This window comes from Mirounga angustirostris, unplaced genomic scaffold (genome assembly GCF_029215605.1).
Source record: "Mirounga angustirostris isolate CCGP_5_RB_7025 unplaced genomic scaffold, mMirAng1.0.hap1 SCAF_13, whole genome shotgun sequence".
Classification (NCBI taxonomy): Eukaryota; Metazoa; Chordata; class Mammalia; order Carnivora; family Phocidae; genus Mirounga; species Mirounga angustirostris.
Genome location: NW_026991721.1, coordinates 84,056,050 through 84,077,176, shown reverse-complemented (window position 1 = coordinate 84,077,176; position 21,127 = coordinate 84,056,050). Strand labels below are relative to the sequence as shown.

The window sequence follows — 21,127 nt, the reverse complement described above, 5'->3', positions numbered from 1 at the left end:
AGAAATTGAGAACTTCCCTTTGTCAAGGTCTAGTGGGAGAGGCATGAGACAAGCAGCGTCCCTCTTCTCCCAAGGAAGCACAATACAACGTGAGCAAAGCCATCAGTGCAAAAAATTATTTTCAGGACCTCTAAAAACTACTCGAGTCAGTAATGACTCAAGTCAATAAAGGGCCAGAAAATAATCTGACAGGAAAATCTGGAGACTTGGTTTGAAAGAATTTTGAGATTTAGTTTGTATCTGGGGCTCTTGCAAAAGTATGCTATTTTCCTACAGAAACTGCATAGAAAGAGATCAGGTGTAAGAAATCACAAGGCGCCAGAACTGAATTACAAGAAAGAGAAATTTATGGAGCAAAGGAGAAAAGCTGTAATCTATGTTCCTTGAGAAACTCTGAATCTTAACTCTGAAAATCTTTTTCTCACTGAGAACAGGATGCAGAAGAGGGATACCCAAAGGAGACTATGCAATCTCTGATCCAGGAGTGTTTTAAGAATAAAATCAGAAATATGTAGATGGAAATCAATTTATATACTACTTAAATGTGCATGTGTCCTTGAGTCCAGTCAGATGGAAAGCAAGAGAGACTAGACACAAATAAGGCAGAGGGACTTGCAAGTGAGGCCAGTTCTAGTGGGCACAGCTTGGTGAGAAACCCAGCAGAGTGGGGAGGCAGTACAGAGTAGCGGAAATTGCATGGGCTTTGAGGCCAGGATGACTGAAGTAGAAATCTTGGGGCTCATACTTCCTAGCTCTATGATTCTGGGAAGCTTAATGTGAATATCCTTTTCTTCACTTTTAAGATGTGTAAATATAGGTCTATCTCACAGAACTGCACTGCACATCAGTCCATGAAGCACAAAGCTGCTTAGCTGGGATAGTTAGTATTAAATGTCAGCTCCTTTCCTGGGGCACTTGCTTGTATCCTTTGGTGGCAGGCCTGGAGTTTCCCTTAAGATCTAACCAAGGTCAGAGAGGCCGTTTATCTATCTGCTGCCTAGACATGCCCATTGAGAAAGACGTAAGGAACACCTCAGATTCTGGGGTGACCTATGAGAATTAGTGCAGAGGACGTAGTCAGCCATTCGTAACGGTCTTTCAGGAAGACGAACACATGTGCCTGGCAGCACAGCCCTCTGCAGGGGTCCCCTCCTCTCTCTCCACACTCCTCCTGACCTTTCCTGGGAGATGGTTTGTAGGGACTGCATTTCTAAGAAAATGAGTCCATGACCTGGCATAAAGTCCAGAGCTTGCCATTTAATTTTCTCCTGGGTCCACTGCTTGTTGGACTCCTTAAACCTGACACATTCTTTCTTTTCTCCTTCATCTCTATAGAATTCCTGACTTCACATACTTTTCTATTCTCCTTTGCCCACAGATTACAGAACTTCTTTTCTTCCTTCCTCTTTTTACGCTATTCCATTCTCACGTGCCCCCCCAACCCACACCACATATGCACACAAATACACACACTCACTCACTCTTTAAGAAATCCTGATGTAGATGCCAGGAATGTGTCTACTGCCCTTTTGACACAGAGTCTGATGTCATCTTCGGGGCCATGGGGAGGGCAGAGCCACAGGACGTGGCATTCGTGTACTCTACTGCTAGCCTGCTTCATATTTTTATCATGGCATTGCTCTGGGCATCCAGGCAGGGAACCAGTCCAGCTTCTTCTCATTCCTTTGCTCTCCATCAGGACTCCATAATAATCTCACCCCTTACCTTGGCTGGAAGTTCCTGCCCCAAACCTTCTACTATCAATGGAGCACAGTACATCCCTCCTCTTTCCCTCCAACCTAGTCATGTCTGAGTACTTGTCCAATTTCCTAACCCTGATTCTGATGCATGCAGGAATACTGGTAAGTTTCTTCTGTTTTCGGACATGAGCAGTCTGCACAAGCTGGATTCACTCCTTGGCTTAGCCTGCTACCCTCACTCCTCTGCCCCTCCCTTTGTCTCTAGTTCCAAACAAGGAGTGCTCCTTCTTACATAATTGGATGTTCCCAGCACAGAAGCTGACACACGAGGTCAGGCGCGCATGCGTCCAAGATTTCCCTTTGACTTAACAATGCCTTTTTTGGGCATCTAACTTCTCTTCAGCTCCCTTCCCCCACTCTCTCCACGCCATCAACAATCAAGGGAGATTTATGAAGCCTGGCTCAGCTCAGAACTCTTCCAACCTTGGCTCAGAAGGAGGGGTCATGAGGTTGAATTTACTCTCCTTTTTTTTTTGCAGGCTAGAGCGCAAGCTTGAGAGTGAGGGAGCGCACACTCATGACTTGGCAAGAGTTCCTGGCATCCAAGGCAGTTACGCATATATAGGTCTTTTAAGGGAGCAAGGAGAGTAAACAAAGCTGAAGGGAGAACTTATCTTTTTGGAGATGATAATGCAGGAGGTTGGAAAATTAGGACATTTTAAGGAGATGAATGCAAATCTAGATGGCTGTACAGTCCCTGAAGCCCCAGCTGCAGTGTGTTCATGATACTAGAGAAGCGGCAGTAACTATCAGTGGCCCCAATACCGACTATCCTCTTTAAAGTGCAGAGCTCAAAGGAGAGCCCACGTAATCTGCAAAAGGATACAGCTCCGATCCTTGTGGTTTCAGAGACACAGCAAACATGGTGCTCCCTGGGCAGCGGTGATGGGGACAGTCTCAGAGAGGCCAACACCGAAGCAGGAAGCAGGCAGGGACCACACCATACCTCTTCTCAGAGTAGCAATGGTAGGTGGAGTGGCAGGGAAGGTGCTGTAGCTTTGGGGGGATATCAAATTTCAGCTTCTTTGCTTACCAAAGCAAGTAAAGCCCAAGAATGTAACACTGTATGAACCTCTTTTTAAAAATAAAAAGAAATGTAAGCTGTCCAGGGGAGAAGTAACATGGGCTGACCTTAGGATGCTGCAGGGCCCTTTGTGTTACATGTGAATGTGCATACACAGAACCGTGGAGTTTACAAAGTGACTGATAATCTCCTCTTGAGGAATGTAGACTACTCTGAGGCAAAGATATCTGTTGGTTTTTAATCCCTTCAAATCCCAGGGCAATCCATGAAAGATAAAGTCATTATAGCTGAAAATCACATGAACATGGGTTCGAATTCTGCCTGTGGCATACTTACTAGCTCTGTGATCTGGATTAAATAACCACAATTCTTTGGAGGCCTCAGCTTCCTCATCTTTGAAATGGGGATCATAATACCTCTTTCACAGGGCTTTTGAGGGGATTAAGTGATACAATACGCTTGTGTGTTCAGCACAGTGTCTGCACAAAGTAAACTCTCAACAAAGGTTTGCTGGATACTAAATATCCTGAAGGTGACAATGTGATCAATGTCTACAATTTGAGTCCTGAAATAAGCCCTGTCTTTTCCGTGTCTACCACACACAGGGGAACTTGCTGGTACGAGACCACAGACCACAGATCCTTCATGCCTCTGGAAGGGGAATTGGGATTCTTTTTCCAGATAGCCATGGTTTCTTCTTGACTCCTATTGTAAAAAAGCTTCAAGAGCACTGTGAACCCAGCACAAGATATTTGAGAAGAGGGTCATGTTTATATATCATTAAAAAGATGGAATGATTTCTAGGGAAAGATGAAAGGCCTTGACCAGGGAAGGATAAGACTCTTAGTTCTAGTCTGTGGAGACTCAGGGTGAGAAGGGTGTCAGCCGGCTGTGTTCCTATTTCTATTGCAGCTAACACAAAACAAAATCGACTTAAGGATAAAATTTGGTTAGAAATAAGTAAGACCTTTTTGACAGGAAGGGATATTAGACAACTGAATAAGTACAAAATATCATCACCTGGAAAAATTTATAACAGACCACAGTTACAAAGAGTTTTCCAAAAGTAAGAGCCACAATATTCTGTTCTTGCACAAGATTCATACTGGCTTCATTCAAATTCACTATATACATCCAGAATTTCCCTCCTTTAACAAAGAGATGCCACCTCATTTAAAAAAAAAAAAAGTAAAAGGAAAGTCGAGGGAAATTTAGCTGTAAGCCCTCTCCCTGATTTTGCTTATGGTGTGAGCTACCCGTGGGTTTTGCTCGTTTTCATTCACCTGACAGCTATGTACCCAGCTAACCAGAAGCGTGGTTCTAGTGGAAGTGTCAACAGATGGGGACATGAAGGATAAAACTTAGCTTGATTCAAAGTTCTTTTCATGAGGAAAGGCACTACTTGATTCCAGCAGCTCTCCCCACCCATGTAACCAGGAGCACTAGTAATCCTGGAAAATACTGAACTCTGTACTTAACCTATGCTTGTCTATGCTGGAAAGAGACGCAGGTAGTCTGCTTCCCGATGTAAGACACGGGAACACTCTGGTTGTTGCTTTAACAAATGAGCCCACTGGCACAAAGTCACCTTGAAAGGCCTTACAAAGTCTCTATTGTTTAGGAGCTCTATTCTGTGTAACTCACAGACAGGCATAGTGGGGACAGTGGTAGCTACGGGACGAGACTGGTATAGAGTGGGTCATCCTGAAGACACAAGTCATCCTGAAGACATAAAAGTAGAGCAAATTTCGGGCCACTAGCTGGAGCAATTAGAAAAAGAAAATACTTTTTATCCTTCTTTCCTTTTTCTGAAGTGCAAATATTAAGACCTAATATCTACTTGGACACTTTTTATGAACCTAAACAGATCGATACTATTATTATTCTTATTTTCCAGATGAGGAAACCAAAGCTCAGAGAGATTAATCATAGCAGAGAAGTAGTATATAATGTAGATAAGAACCTGGGCTTTGGAATACCTGGGTTTGATTTCTGGCTCCACCACGCATTAGCTTAATGATCATGGATAAGGCCCTCAGCTTTAACCACCATGAAACTGTACAAAATGTGAAAAGTAGGGACTGAGTCTGTTTCATTCCTACTGACCAGCCCGGTGAATAAAGGAGTCAGACCAAAACAATTTCCCAGCTGGACAGAGAGGTAAGAGTATTTCAAGGTAAAGTGGATGAATGCTACAAACAGCCTGGACAACTGTCTACTAGTATGCTCATACCAGAGGGCACAATATATTTACTTCTGCACATCCCACCCGCTCCACTTTATCTTTGTCTCTTCCTTATCCCTAGAGAATTTATAATCATCGCCCACTGAGGTAAATGCAATCTGGCTTAGAATTCTCAATCAGAAATTCCCTTATATTTAATTTCCCATAGAACCCTAACTATGTAAAATACTACTTCTTCAATGATCTGCCTATAATTCCCAAATATATTTCTCTTTCCTTACCTGTTAACTTGCTCAAGCCCTTTAATATTCTGAGTTGTTCAAACTTTAGGTAAACTTCTTCCTACCTGAATCTTAATCTTTTAAAAATTTCTCCTGACTCACCTATACTTTTCTGTTCCTACTGAATAATTTCTTGTGTTTTGAAACCAATTCATCATGTAAATGACTTCAAGGACAGGGGGTAATCAATTATCACATACTAGCTAGTTTTAGAATCTTCCAGTTTTGGGAAAGCACTTGGAAGATCAGCAAGGGGAAACTTAATAGAGGAAGAAAGAAATGAAGGCTCAGTGAGCAACATTCACAGATGACTGAATAAAAACAGAGAGACTCTACTTCAAGTTTGAAGGTAATGAGAAAGGAAATGTTTGTTCTTTTATCTAACATTTAATGAGCATCTTCTATGTCCTGGGTCCTGTGTAAGTTGCTGGGGATATATAGCCAGGTCTACTCCTTAAAGAACTGGTAGTCTAGGGCAAAGTTTCTCAACCTCTGCACTGTTGATATTTTGGGTAGGATGATTCATTGTTGTTTGGGGGGGTGGGGAGAATGCTGTCCTGTGTAGTGTAGGATGTTCAGCAGCATCCCTGGCCTCTACGCACTAGATGAAATAACTTCCCGCCTCCCTTCGCAGTTGTGACAACCAAAAATATCTCCAGATATTGCCAAATACCCCTGGGAGAAAATTGCCCCCCATGTGAGGACTACTGGTTTAGGGAAAGAATATCATTTCTCTAATACACTGTGATAAGTATAATCATCACAACTTTGAAAGTAGAAAAGAGGGCTCCTTAGTTCTGGGGGAAGGTGGGAGAGGATACCACAAAAAAGTTTCAGAATAAATGACATTTAATGCTTAATTTTTGAAAAATATTTAGCAGTAGGCCAAGCAGACAAGAGGGAGAGTTTTGGACATAGGGAAGGAGACAGAACGAGAGAGACATGAGATAGAATGAGTAGGAGAAGAATGAACAGAGAAAGACCATTCTGGTAGAGGTAAGAGGATGAACAAAGGCCTGAAGGAAGAGAGACCACTGAGTGTTCAGGTCACGATGAATGGTTTGCATGGGGGAGAATTAGAAATAAGGCTGGGACCAAACCATGTCACATAAGAAAGGAGCTGAAATTTTAATATAATAAATATATATTTTAAGCACAGTGGAGCCCTTTTTCAAACAAAAAATTACCCAGATCCCTAGCCTATTACACTGACCAAAATGAAATTTCTTTGATTAGATCACTGTCCACTCAGTTTTCGCCTTAGCTTCTAAAGCACCTCTGTGGAACCCTAGAACTCTGGGAAACAGTGGAAAAATCACTTTTGTAGGCAAGAGGGCACCACTGAAGGATATTAAGTGTGGACTATATGTTCATATTTGCTTTTCGGAAAAAGCACTCTAGTGGCAGAGTTGAGTATGGAGGAGGGACAAAGGGGAAAGTCAAATGGCATAGAGACTAGTCAGCATTTTATATGTGGGTTTCGCTTGGAGACCAGTTGTCAGCTACAACATGTAGGAAAAAGCACATTGGCTTTGGAGTTACACACATCTAGCTTCAAAGCGCAGGTGTCATTAACTATGACCTTGGGTATGCTAGCTGACCTTACCAACCTCTATTTTATTCTATAAAATGGGCTACCTACCTCACTTGGCTGCTACAAGAAAATGTATGTACACAGAGGTCAGGTGCTGGCATATGATGAGCGCTCAGCAAATATGAAAGTGCATCCTCTTCTTTCACTAGGTCTTTTTATTATTAAAGCTCCTTAAGCTTCCCTGATCTTAAGTAACTCTGAGAGTAGGAGGGAAGATTTACTTGCTCCTTGTTAATGGATTTTCTACTTGTAGAACTGACACATAATTCTGTTTTTAAAAACAGTTTTTCTTCTTGGTATGACCTATTATCATGAACCATATGCTAACAGAAGAGGTCAGAATTGGGCTTCTTGTTACTTTAGGACCTGCCAGGATGTCTCAAAAGAGAGAAATCAAAACAAGAATGGTCAAAACACAAGCAAGCACTGTTTATATCTGTCTGGTTCTGAAACCGTGTCTCTGGCCATCCTGAGTTTAGCAAAGTTTGTGTCAGTTTCATGGTTAGGAAGTTAGCACCTAAAAACTCCATCCATGTGCAGACCTTTCAGGAGATGCAAGTGGTGTTGGGATCACAGTCCACATTTTATATCTAAGTATACTTTTATTCCTTACCATCCTGTGTAAGTACTTCTTTAATTGTGAATATTTACACACCTTTTGGAGAAAACAATCTTTATTTTCAGAGCACTGATCTGTTTTCTTCTTGTCTCATTGTTTATCATCACAGTAAATATATACTGTCAGTGAAGAGAAATGTCAAGTTTAACGAGGTGAAAGGTATAGGGGTTGGGGGTATAACTGGGTGGAGAACTGATCCCCGAGCAGGAAGAGTTGAGGTGAAGTGTTTTAAGATCAGAGGCAGTGTCTATAACTCAGTGGATTATGCCAGAAGTCTTACAGAAGCAGACCCATTTATACTTTAGATGATGAGGTGATTAACACAAGCCTTTTGGTACTCTTCAGGCAGTCTTCATCCCTGTGCACCTATGACAGGGTCTCTGTCTTTCCTTATGGCTGCAGGTTTCCTGGATTCTACACTTTCCCTCTCCAGTGCAGAATTCAGCATCACATCTAACCCCTGTCCAACTTGAGACTCTAATACAATGGAGAACTCTGCCATCTTACCTCTGAACTAGGGTCCCAAACATAAGATGAAGAACTTTCTGCATGTTTTCTGTACATAGCCATCTCCACTGCTCCATCAGCAGCAAGAGGAGCAGATCTAGGGCTGTGTCAGCGAGCTCTGTCTCTGCTCCTGGGGTATGAAAAGGCATCAAAAGTAACTCAGAAGAGACCCATTCTGGAGGAACATATTTCAATGCACTGGATCTTCACCTTTATATCAGTCATCTTGTATTTCTGTAATTCTTCTGTACTTAAATCAAGAGATGTTTATATCTAAAAAGTTCAGTGATAGGCTCTGTATTTCTTTATAATTCTTTGTTTATATTCCTTAGTCACTCAGTAATACTTATCCTTCTAAATGATTTTGCATATAATTATTTTACCTATCTAGCTTCTGTTTTTGTATTTTCCCCGGGAAACTAAATACATTCTGTTCCAAGTAACTGCTCCCAACTAGTGACTAACTGGAACTGGCAAGGCCCAGTCTCTTCCATCTTTATATTCCACTGGCCTCCACAAAACATCATGGAAATGTTGTGGGCAGCAGATTTGGGGAAAGTTTTGGGATTCATTCTCCCGTAAACAAGTTGCTTTGAAAGCATCTCCATTACACAGAGCTGTTGGGTTGGGATCCAGAAGGCTTCAGTCTGGTTTTGAGAGAACATGTGGTTGGAGGAAGAGCACTCTACCTTTGGTAAAATATGCCATAACAATGACTGATTTCTTTCCTCTTTCAAAGACTGGAAAGACCACAAGTGACTTCACATGCATGCTAAGCTGAAGTCTCCTGAACAGATGTACTTTATGGATGGAAGCATCTGTTCTTTTAACCCCGTTCAGGGGGTCCCTTGTCATCTGTGATTTGCTTCCCAGGAGATGTCCCCAGGAATACATAATGTTTCAGAATGAATCTCAGCAATCTGGTGCTACTACTGTGATTAATATCATAATTAATCATCAACAGTAATTTTGTTAGTCTAGGACAAATGCGTATTGTCTCGGCCAGCTTGCCCAAGCTCTCCTCCCTGAAGAATTCTTTAGGACATTTAGTAACTTCAGATTTGGATGAATCTTCCAGAACCGAATCCTACTTTTTTCTTAATCCCATCTAATATATATATCTTTTCTGCGCTGCTTTTCAAGGGGGCATGGGAACTGATATGTTTTCTTTCCAATCATTTGCTCAAAGACAGGATATTCAATTCCTTAGGAAACAGCACCATCCTGAGCATCAGCCACCCTTGTGGATTTTATGATTTTCTCAGGTTTAGCGTTTACCTAGAGCTGCCACCATGTGGTGACAGCTAGTCATAGCAGTAAAAAATAAAGCAAAATGAGGCACTGAGTCCTCTGAAGAAAATGGTAAATTTCCTGTCATGTGAGCATTATGAGTTTCTCAGGGCTAGAAGAAAAGCTCAGGCATAAACTATACCCTTAGAGATATGATGTTCAAAATTTACAGGCTTGACTTTGGCTAGAATTATACTGTTTTACCCATTTCCTCTTATTTGTAACTTCCTATAGTTCTCTGACGCTTTTGCGGTCCTAACACTTCATTTACTTAACCAGTGAGATATGTGGGAAGAGGTGGGGTTGTGAACTTCATTTTTCACACAGTTAAGCTGAGGTCCATACAGTAGAGGTCAGGTGACGTCGTTCAAGGGCACCTGAGAAACAATGCTGAAATCAGCCTTTTTTTTTTTTTTTCTTCCCCTTCTGAACCCCGGGTTTTGTGATCTTTTCTTTTCAGTGGGAGCCTCTGTCTTGGTGGAACTGAAAAACCTTTTTATACGTTCTAGCTCAGCAAGCATACTAATATCCAAGGCTCCCACTTTTTCCTCTGTAAAAAAAACATCTGCACTTCTTCTGGGAAGCAAACCTCCCTGTCCTCACCTCTTCTCCCTTCCTGCTCTATGTTGGGGAACTAGGTGGCGTCATTTGCTATGGCAGTAAATAAAACAGAAGGAAAAGATCCAGGGAAAAGGAAGAATTCCATGTTGTACTTCAGTTGCCCTATGGTATATCTAAGTGGAGATTTCCGGTAAGCAACTGGAAATACGACATCCAATATTTAAGCATCGTCAGCACATGTTAGATTTAAAATCAAGAGTACAAATGAGATCACTCAGGGTAGTATGCAGGGTAAGAACAGAGCGCCAAAAATAAAGTTCTGGAAGGCTAGTAAGGGAACCAACAAAAGGGACTGACAAGGGACCACAGGAGAGGTGGAGAGAAAACCAGGAAAGGGGTACCACAGACACGAAAGAAAGTTTGTAAAGAGAGTAGTCCAAAAATGCCAAAGCATGGCAAAAATAACATAAATAAGATAATGATATGATAAGCATGGATCTTATTTTGCTGGACCAGAACTTCCCATTTTTGTGCCCTGCTCCTCTGTTTGACTCAGCTCTGGGGACCGTGTCAAATTCTTCTTTGTATCCCAGGACTCGACACAGCACCTCAAACACTGGTGTTTAACACATGGCTTGCTTAGCTGAACACAAGAGAAATTACATCAACAACTCCCAATGATCACATCCTACCTCCCTTCTCTGTGGGAGCGGAGATCTTGTCACGTACCTGGATCACCGTTGCTGAGGTCTCGGGCCGGCACAGCTGCATCTGACAAGTAACCATCCGTACAATCTTTGGGGATTTGTTCAGGATCTTTTTCTGGGGCTTCTGCTGGCTGCATTTCTAATAACTTTGTCTGTTTTTCAATAAAGGATTCCATCCCAGACATGGATAGGATTTCTGACTCCTAGAAAGAGCCAGCGGCACATCACATAAAGAATGAAGAAAACAGGAGAGTAACCGTGGCCCTTCAGCTTTTCCCTGTTCCTTCCCTGCATCAGTATCATGAGTACAGAACGCAACGTACTCTGTGACCACCTTCAGAAAATTTTCACTTTCTACCTAAGTTGCAAGTAAAACAGTGCCTTTTTTATTCTCACTCACTGCAAATACATTTGGGTCATCTGTTCTCTCCCAAGAACTGGCTGTCCTTCTCATTCTGCCATCCTTTATTCCAAGGCCATGACCCTTGAGAAGCCAACCTACTGGCCCAGAGTGGGTAGGAATTAGAAACCACTAAGAGAAAATACTTTTAGAATAAAAATTAGAGATCCAGATGCTGGTTAAGTCCTTTAGCAAGGCACCTACATCTCTCCTGACTTTGGAGAATGTCTCAATTGTCCGTAACTGCAGTATCAACATCCCAGCTATTAATTCCAGGAGTTACCTAGGAAATTCTTACCACATTGCCTTCCTGGAGACAATAGAGAATCTTCTCAGGTGCCTCAGTTATAGTCAGTGCTGGAGCAATCTTACTGGAGGAGAACCTCAATCTGGACCTGGTATTGATACAAAGAGCAGAAACAGAACATGATTCATGGTTTTGATCTCCAAACAAGGGCTGACAAGTATTAATGCTTTAAAACAAGAACACCCATACTTATTCTTGGGAGTTTACTGTGGTCAGAGTTGCCAGGAAAGACCTGGCCCTGAAATTCCCAAAACGATATACATTCTGGCAATTCTTTATAAATAGTACAACCATTGCACTAAGCTGTGTCCACGATGCATTTGGGAAAGGGCTTTTGTTAATGTAAAACAGGGACCAGTCTATCATGGTTGTATTCCCATAAGTTAAAAGAATGGTGAGCATATACTACATACTCATTAAAAATATGTTGGAGATTAAATTGACAAGTGGCATAAACCAAGGTTTTTGTTGTTGTTAGTACCCTTTTCATACATCCACTTATTCTCCTAGTGTTCCAAATAAAAGTAGGGAAGGGACCACAAGTGCTAACCTCATGTTCAAGGCTCTTAAAAGCACAGATATCACGGTCACTCTTCAAAATATGGGCTCAGTAAAAAAAGGCTAAAAATTGTTTTATTGCTGGTCCATGAGACATGAACACAGAGACAAAGACAGTCAGTCAGACATACAGACACAAACATACAAACTCTCCACCCCCCCAACACACACACACACACACACACTCTCTCTCTCTCTCTCTCTTTCACTCACTCACTCTTTCTCTTCATAACGGTCCAGATACAGATATGAAGTTTACAGTAAGGGTTAAGTGTGGTGTCCTTCCTTTCCAAATGTTCGCTTTGAAAGGGTGTATGTGGGACTCTAGTGCAGGACAGAATAGGCTAAAATAGGCCCTACGCATGTTTATTCTGGCCCTTTCCTGTTTATTGCTAGTACGTGCATCTTCTGAGCTAAGATTTCCAGAAATGATGACAAACAGAGATCAGTTATAAGCCTTAATTCTTAATAGGAAAGAAACACCTCAATTTTCCAGGAAAATAGAAAAGGAGAATATCCATATTCTATAGTTTTCCTTCTAGTCAAAATTCCCTGGTCAGTTTAAGTTCTGGGTTCCCATGGCAAGACATTCAGCAGGGATGCCTATGCTGGATCTCAGGCTCCTTTGGGTTGAGGATTGAGGAGTGTAGGTCTGGCTTTGTATAAAAACTGGTATGTATGACCCATCTCCTCTCTCTTAGGGCTGGAGAGTGGGGATAGGCTTTGGCTTAGGACTGGCAATCACCCTGAGAACTGGAAAGGGTCCCCGGGTGACTGAAGGGCTTCTCACTTGCTAGGCTTCTTGCCTTCTGTCTGGGGCTTGCTTTCTGTCTCGGCCTCACTCAGCTCTTCTGTGGGGCTTTGGGGTTCGGAGCGAGGAAATGCTGTCTTCAAGGTGTCCACGATAGCACTTACCACCATCTGCAGGGGTCAGAGGTGCAGGGTCAGACAGAAACCACCAAATGAGCAGTTGTCTCATGGTGCTTTATGCAATGAAGATGAGCAGATAGCTAGGGTAGCTAGTGGAGACTTTTCATCAGCACAGTCAGATACCAGGCACATTTACTGGCAACTATCCCCCCCTTTCTCGATGGCCATAAAAATCTGCTTCCTCACAGAGTTAAGACAAACAATGTCATGGGAAAAGAAACCAAAACAGTGAGATAAATAAAAAGCTGGGAGTTCTGCAGGCTGGTGAAATACTTTTCATTTTTCAATTTCTTTCCTTGTATATGAAAGAATGATTTTTAATTTCCAAATCAATAATACTTTCACCAAGATCTGAATAAATGGAAGTGATATAGGTAGGAATATATGGAAAAGAGAAAGAGTAAAGATTATCAAATGAGAAATACCTTCTAGAAGTATATATAATATTAACATGTTCAGAGTAAATTCACAGAGTAAAGAACTGGTTTTTCCAGTTAATCCAAACAATTTCTCTTCTTTACAGAAAGAGTAACAAAAATCACTCATGTCAAAATTTAGGAATCTGAATTTGATATAAACTACTCATAAAGACCAAATAAAACAATCCTCACTGAAGAGTAAGAGTTGTATTTCTCAGAATGGAAAAATGGCATATAGATATAAAATGTACATATAAAATGTACAAATGAAACCCTAAAATACCAAAGAAATGAGAAGAAATCTTTACTTCTCTTTTGGTGCTCCTTGCTAATTAACACTGCCGGCTCAGAGCAGCATCATGCCTTCCTTAATTCACGTCTGTGTTCACTCTCTACAAGGAGTAGAGCCAGCACAGCTGAGACAAGGCTGAAGTGTCAGAGCAAGATGACAGTAAAGCATAGGGGATAACAAACCAGGGAAAGAACACAGAGGACCGCATGAATAGATAACGCAGCTTAGAAAACATAACTTGCTCTCAAGGCTCACCAAATTGTAGTCTGTGGGGAGGGTCCTTGTCTGCTCTGTTCATTGCTGTATCACCAGCAGCTAGTCCTGTTCATGGTCAAGCTCGTACTTGACCAGGCAAGCAGTTAAGTGGCTGGTGAGTCAGTGAGTGAACACATCTGTGTGGATGGACACATCTGCATGGAATTCTGGGGATTCTACTTCATTCATCCCTTTCCAGTTTGCAGCTTTTTCCTCACAGCAGTGCATGTCTCCTAATTCCTACCACATGAAATTCCACTTTTTCATTTTATCCTCTGAAGTCTAGAGAGAGGCCCGCCTTCTGCCAATGAGTCAGTGTTTTCTAACCTTTTAAAACATATGCCATCTTTGGATAAACATAAACTGCAGACTTGTGCCCTGGAGACTCTAAAATCAGCTGGTAATCACTGCTTACAGGATACGTGTTGCACAAATGTCCTTCTCCTACCGTCTCCAAAGGTTCTGAGACACCCTCTCAAAAAAAGTGTAGTTCTTTCCATGCTCTGTTCTCCAGCAGAGATTTAGACTATACCAGTCTAAATCAAGCTTAGTGTCCTGTCTTGGGGCTCTTCTTCCTGAGTGACCAACGCCAGGAATGATCTTTATCCCCAGGAGAAACTTTCCTGCCCCCACCGATCTATGGAGGTACAGATCTATCTTCACCTTCCTCCGCTAGAATAACAATGTCATAATATCCCCCAGGAGGTAAGTGTACACATATAGTGTCAGACTTGCTCACTGTAATTCAGCAAGGTGATGGTCCAACCAATATTTGCAACAGGTCTTAAAAATTCTAGTCCACGTTCTATGGACTCCTCTCTGCTTTCTCTCTGTACCCGCTACTTCCTTTATTTTTCAATCACTGCCTACACTCTGGTGAGAAACTAAAGCTGAGCGCACACAGTGGCCCTGCTGGTACCTTGTCTATTCTGGACACCATGAATGGTTTCTTGACAAAGGCAATACGAGCATCTGTGTTCAGAGCAAGGAACTCCTGCATCTCCTCACTGTTAGCGATCTCTGGAATGGCACAGAGTTGCTGCAAAAGACACAAGAAGGATTTCAAAGAGAAATTCTGGTCCCCAAGTCTCTCCAACTTGGCTTGGGTATCTGATAATTAGAATGAGAGCACAGTCGAAACAGAAGGATGCTGACCTTTAGAAAGGATTCTAGGAGGCTCTTTCGGGCTTCTACTCTGTCACTATCCATGTTTCCAAATGGAAGGTCCGGAAAGAGCTTTTTAGGACCCTTCACATCTTAAAAAAAAAACAAAAACACAAACTCATTCACTTTACATTCACTGAGAGATATTCCATATAAAATACATCATATACGTAAAGAAAACAGAACTGTTGAATATATTCCTGAGATTTTTTTATTTCAGGAGTTCCAAATATACCCCAAGGATATAGTACATACAATCTACTCTCGTTATCAGTGTTCACGCTAAGGTGTAGGAGGCCATATGCTACGGTAGTTACAAATGAGGGCTCTGAAGTCTAGGTGCCTGAGTTTAAATTTTTGCTCCAATCCCTACTATAAGAATGCCTAATTCTTCTTTGACTTTTTTCTCTGTAAAGTGGGGATAATGATAGTTCTCTATCTCATAAGCTCTTAGGAGAATTAAATGAGCTAATATGTGTAAAGTGCGTAAAAGACAACCTGGCATACGTTTTCAAGCTTGGTTAAGTAGTAACTATTGTTATTAAGAAAGAAAATGCATAACTGAAATCCACAACTTATGCCTAAACTTATTAAAAAGTTTATTTGGGTGATCATCAGTTGTTTTTTTTTTTAAACAAAGTAGCTGCTTACTAGCTTATTTTTAGAGTAAATTTTATTACATTTTCTTACTGTTCCTGTGCCTTATGGGTATCAAATAGCAAACAACCAAAAAGCCTGGTTGTTAAAGGAAGGATGGCAAGCATTTCTGGAAACTGTTTTTAGAGCAATTCATCTCTGTGTATGTGGAAAAGTTGATTTAACGCCTCATGCTACCTCACAGACACAGGTGGAAATGTGAAAGTTTCTTAAGCTTAAACTAGATGGGCCCAGAACAAAGCATTAAGTGGCAAAGAAGTGCCTCAGAAAGAATGCGATCAGTGCTAGCCAGTACTAAAACCCAAAACATCTGAAAGCAAACTGGGGGAACACGGGCCCCTTGATGCTGTGTTCTCCTCCCCCATCCTTCCCCACAAATAGTAGGCCTCCAGCCTCTCATATCAGGGAGCTAGATGTGTAAAGCGGGCTGGGGAAACTCCTGACTTTTTATGAACTTTCGGAGATCTGATTTCTCTTCCAGACGCGTCTGCAGATTGAGGAACTCGCGGTAGCGGCGATTCACAGTGTGGTAGGCCACCTGCTGCAGGCCACTGCTGTTCTCACCATCCAGGGCTGTCTCATACTGTTGAATGAACACATTTGTTTAGGGCATCAGTTCAATGGCCACACAGTAAGAGCAGAGTAGAGGTAAAGGGAGGGAGACGTTCCTATTGTTTCTTTTCTTTCTTTTCTCTTTTTAAACTTATTTAACAGAGAGAGAGAGAGAGAGAGAGTGCACGAGTAGGCAGAGTGGCAGGCAGAGGGAGAGAGAGAGGCAGGCTCCCGCTGAGTAGGGAGCCCGATGTGGGGCTCAATCCCAGGACCCTGGGATCATGACCTGAGCCAAAGGCAGACGCTTAACTGACTGAGCCACCCAGGTGCCCCTATTTCTGAAGCTAGTAGATGTGATTGCTGCTCTGAGTTGTAATGAATAACTCAAATTTCCAGGGCTGCTGAATTAAGGAATGAGATGTTTCCCAACATATGTGGCCCAGAAAGAGCAATGAGTTTTGCTGTTCATTCCCTCCTTCCACCTCAAAACTCCCTCCTGCAAACACTTTCTTTACTTATAAAAATGGCTATAGGGCTCCTGGGTGGCACAGTCGGTTAAGTGTCTGTTGGCTTTGGCTCAGGTTGTGACCTCATGGTCATGGGATCGAGCCCTGTGTCAGGCTCCACATTTGGAGTGGAGTCTGCTTGCGATTCTCTCTCCCTCTGCCCCACCTGCTTGTCTCCCTCTCTCTCGCTCTGAAATGAATCTTAAAATGGCTCTATTACTATTTTTCACATCTCAAAGAGTATAAAACAGAAGGCACAAGAGCACCTCTTTCACTCCTAAATTATGGGTTGGATGTTATAAGAGGATAACCATTTGCCATTATACTTGACCAGTGATTATTTATGTTAGTTGGGGGGGGGAAGAACAAATAATCCAAAACAGCTGATGAATAAAATAATTTGTTTGCCTGGAACGCATTAAAGGAACATGTGTTTTTATTTTGCTTTGGACAGATTATTATTTTTGGAGCTAAACTGAAATTTTTTTTTCTAAGCACATATCATCTGTATGATTGGAAGTCACACGAAGACTGGAGATGTTGTAAGGGGTCAAAGTTTGCTGTCTTCATATGCGTAGAGGGCCAGTATGTGGGAAAAGACAACTTGTACTGAATGTTCCCCCAGAGCAAACACCCTGAACAGCATGAAAGCTGCAACTCAGTACAGGGTAGACTTTTTGACAGAGTAGTTAAGATGTAATGAAATGATGTGCAAGAACTATGTATGTACTTGTTCTCATTAGGGGTAGGTTACCATTATTGTCTGGAGGAGGTATTATACTGTGGGGCACGTGACGGAAAAAATGATCTCTTTGTTGGTGGGGCTTAAGGCTGTCTTAAAATTTTCTAGAGCCAGAGAGAAGTATTCATTATGAACTGACATGCGCAAAGTAGTAGTCCCTCAGACCAGCACTGAGAAGGAAAGGCCTAGGTAAGAGACACAGATAGAATTCAGGGTGGGGCTCTCAAACTTGGGGCACCTGGGAGTTTCTGTGGAATATTCTGCTCCCTGAGCGACACTAATCGATACTCAGACATTCCCAAACCTGGCTGCACCTCAAAAATCAATTGGGCTGCTCTTTAAATAGATTGATAGGCTCTGATAGATCTGAATGAGAATTTACAAAAATCCCTCTTCAGGTGATTGGGAGGCAGTCTATCCTAAAGCCAGTTTTAGGGAGCCGCTGCTGTAACTGAACTCACCACCTGATACATGATGATACATATGATACCTTCATATCATCTCTGCCAAGTAGTTCCTACTTCTGCGCTTAAACAACTCTAGGAATTAGAAACCTGGTACCTTCTGAGATATTATACATATATATATTTATTTATTTATATGTAAATATGCATATTTACATACACATGTAAATAAACTTCCTTCCTAAACAAAGTACAAAAGACACTAGTAATTAAGAAAGGAAAGAAAGAAATTAACAGGGAAGTTTGGTAAGAGAATTTCTGGACAAGACTCTACATTGGGAAGCACTGAAAAATATGACCCTCAGTATCCTAAGAACCCTGAGATTCTAGGATTGTTTGCATAGATACTAAACAGAAGCCAACTCTGCTTTACAAATGATCTTCAGACCATTTACATATGGATTCTTGTCAAATTAAACACAGTAAATGAAGAGTAGCCTCTCTCCCTGAGAATACTAGCTTCATTGACGCTGTTTTCCAAACCCATTCCCAGCCCAGAGTGGGTGACCATAATTCTAATCCTATTACCTTCACCGTGTAGAGTGTGTATGGGTGGAATCCAGTGCCACTGTGCTCTCGAGCAGTAATGGTACCAGTGATACGAAGGTTCTGGATGACAACTGGGCCATCTGGACTGGTCAGGGGCTCAAAGCTGAAGGTGGCTGAGCTGAGAGGACCAGGTGGAGAGGAGGAAAGCAGAACCTGTGGCAGATTAGGATCTACGGAGCTCACACCATTGGTGAGAGCCTTCTCTAAGCATGAGGGTCGTGGGGGGCAGGTCCTTTCTGGATCTGTCAGCAAAGCTCTAAGAGAGGTGACATCTCCTTGCTCTACTTCCTTGTCTGCTGTGTCAATGTGGATCTCTGGGCAGGAAGTCAGCAAGGAGACCAGCAGCCCTGTCTCTGTTTCTGTTCCTGGACCCAGCTCGGCCTCTGCTCCTTCAATTCCTTCGGATCCCTCAACATCCTTAGACTCCAGAGACTGGGGACCCTCCAGGGTACACAGGGCATCCTGGATCCTGTCAGAGAGGAAGTTGCCTGGGGTCATGAGCATGATGGTTTCCTTGCTCAGTTCAGACAATGGAGACTCCAGCTCTGTGTCTTCACATAAGAACAAAGGGCCTCGAATATCTGGCTGTAGGAAATGAGATGAGTTGTTTCCTACTTTTCTTTCTTCTGGCACTCCACCCAGTTCTCCCTCTAGTGCTTCATGGCCTTCTTCAACTTCTGGGGAGTGATGGGAAGGCCGGTCTGGCTCATTACAGTTCAGGAGCACCGGCGCTGCTGCTGCTGGAGAAGGGGCTCTCACTTCTGGCAGGCTCTGTACCTCAACAATCAGTGGCAGAGATGTGGGCACGGAGGGCTTTTCCAGGGCACTGGCTGGGGAAGTTGGTTTAACCACTGCTGTTGGATTATCTCTGGCCTTGGAAAAGACGCCCACAAGTGCGAGGTGGATCCAGTCAGGATCTGACAGCTTGCTAATCAGTGGTAAGATTACATTGCAGGTAATGAGTTCCACCACTACATGGCGACCGGTCCGGGTCTCCAGGTGGGGCTTTGGCACTAGTCCTTGAAGCAACAAATTTACAATGCCACGTGTATAAGTGACCTCAGTGCTGGCGCTCTGCACAGCAGGATGCGGGGCAGTAGCTCGGCTGTAAGCCTCCCAGAGCTGGGAGGGCTCAACTGTACCACTCTGCCTCCCAGCCAGGGCTTCCTTCGCCTGAATATAGCTCTGCAGGTGACAACCGCAGAGAGTCAGAACCCTCTGGGCAAGGGCATGACTGTCCACCATGCGCATCCTCCTCCGGAGCTCCTGGACCAACCCTTTCATGGCGGCCTCCATTTCTTCCTCAAAGGCTGGCTCCTGGCTCACTGAGCGATACCAGGACGACACAAAGTCCCGAAGAATCATCTGGATGGTACGGTCGATCTCCAGTTCCAGGTGCCTCTCTGCCTCAGGGTTTGGAGGGCAGGCGGCCACTGGGATGAAGCGTTCCAGGTGCAGTCGACCTGAAGCCCCCACAACGGCGTTTGAGCCCAGCCATCCTCCCAGCACCGCCAGCAATGCAGACAGAAGGCACAGGAGCCACACGTTGACCAGAAAGTGGATGACCAGGAGCCAGCCGAGCACGATCCCCACAGCCATCAGCTTCCGGCTACTCAGCAGGTTACTGAGGTTCCAGCTGGACTCAGCTGGAGCCTCTTGTAACGAGGACACTGTCTCTGCGTTCATGGCTAAAAGGGGCAGATGGCTACTCAGACGATCGATCACCCTCCTTCTACTTCACTTGAGCTCGGGAATGGGACGTTAACTGCGTACGGAGACAAGGCTACGTGGCGTGCCCTATTCAGGGCCCCGGCCGGGGCTCTGGGCCCTCGGCGTCCTACAGGCACTGCAAAGCCACAGCGGCGGTACTGCTTCTCCCCCTCGCGCCAGCCCGACCAGCGGAGATTCCGCAGCCTTTATAAAGCAGAGGTCGCAGAGCCGCCGCGCTGCCTGGGGAGGGCGGGGCAGGGCCTACGGCGCCCCGCACCCAACACTTACAGACGCCGAACACCGGGTCCTACACCGCTGGGGGGCGCGCCCAGACCGAGTCCCGATGTGCGGGGGACACAACGGTGTCTTGGCCGCCGCCCTCGGAGGAACCCTCCGCCGGGCCGGGGTCCCCGGGCGACTGCCACCAGCAGCCCGGCTTTTGTCACGGCTGCCGGCCGGCGGCCGCCGGGGACGACTTCCGGGTCGACGGCGGCGGAACGGGGCATGTTGGGAGAGCGGCCGCGCGGCCTGAGGCGCGGCGCTGCGCTGCGCGCTGCTCCCCCTGGTGGCGAGGAACAGCCGTGACAGCACCAGCGGGAAGTGGTCTCCCAAACTCGGCTTGCAGAACCCGTGCTCAACGGTGGGGCGAAGTTCCCACAGGGGTGTGGAGCAGAGAGCGGCCGTGCCGGCAGTAACGCTCGAGGACTGAGACTTCTAGCTTTAATTATTAAATGGAGTCGTCCAACATTTCTTACTGCTCAGGCAAACCCTCTGTAATCCAGTTTGTTTGAATCCCATGTGGGCATTTTTTTCATTGGCCCGATACATTTTAACAATTTACCCCGCTTCCTCCGGCGCCCCCGTGCAATCCCCAATACATAGCTCACGTACCTTGTTCTCAGGAATTGCAGAACACGAGGCGTACAATCTTAATACAGAGAGATTTATTCCTCAAATTTCATATACTGTGCAACAAAATCATATTTGTGACTTGGGGGTTATTTGCTGGTGGCATTACCCAAGCAATCAGATGTTTTGAGCATCTGCTGTATTCAATCACTGTGAATAGGTACTGTGGACGAATAGAGCAGTCC

The 21,127-nt window shown here is 43.9% G+C and overlaps 1 protein-coding gene across 6 annotated transcripts in view; it reads right to left on the bottom strand.

Annotated features, from left to right (window-relative positions):
• The window catches only part of SNX19 (sorting nexin 19), a 43,520-nt gene extending 22,998 nt beyond the window's left edge, over positions 1-20,522 (bottom strand). For 2 of the 6 annotated variants that reach the window (XM_045894686.2, XM_064577218.1), the window contains exons 1-8: positions 18,303-20,522; positions 15,955-16,093; positions 14,845-14,945; positions 14,609-14,728; positions 12,584-12,714; positions 11,227-11,323; positions 10,551-10,731; positions 7,971-8,100 (exon numbers count right to left, since the gene is read on the bottom strand). In XM_045894686.2, the coding sequence (XP_045750642.1) occupies positions 7,971-8,100; positions 10,551-10,731; positions 11,227-11,323; positions 12,584-12,714; positions 14,609-14,728; positions 14,845-14,945; positions 15,955-16,093; positions 18,303-20,009 (2,606 nt within the window). In that variant the 5' untranslated portion in view covers positions 20,010-20,522. The other 4 variants (XM_064577215.1, XM_045894687.2, XM_054512192.2 and 1 more) reach the window with 4 other exon arrangements.
• Positions 20,523-21,127: the final 605 nt, after the last annotated feature.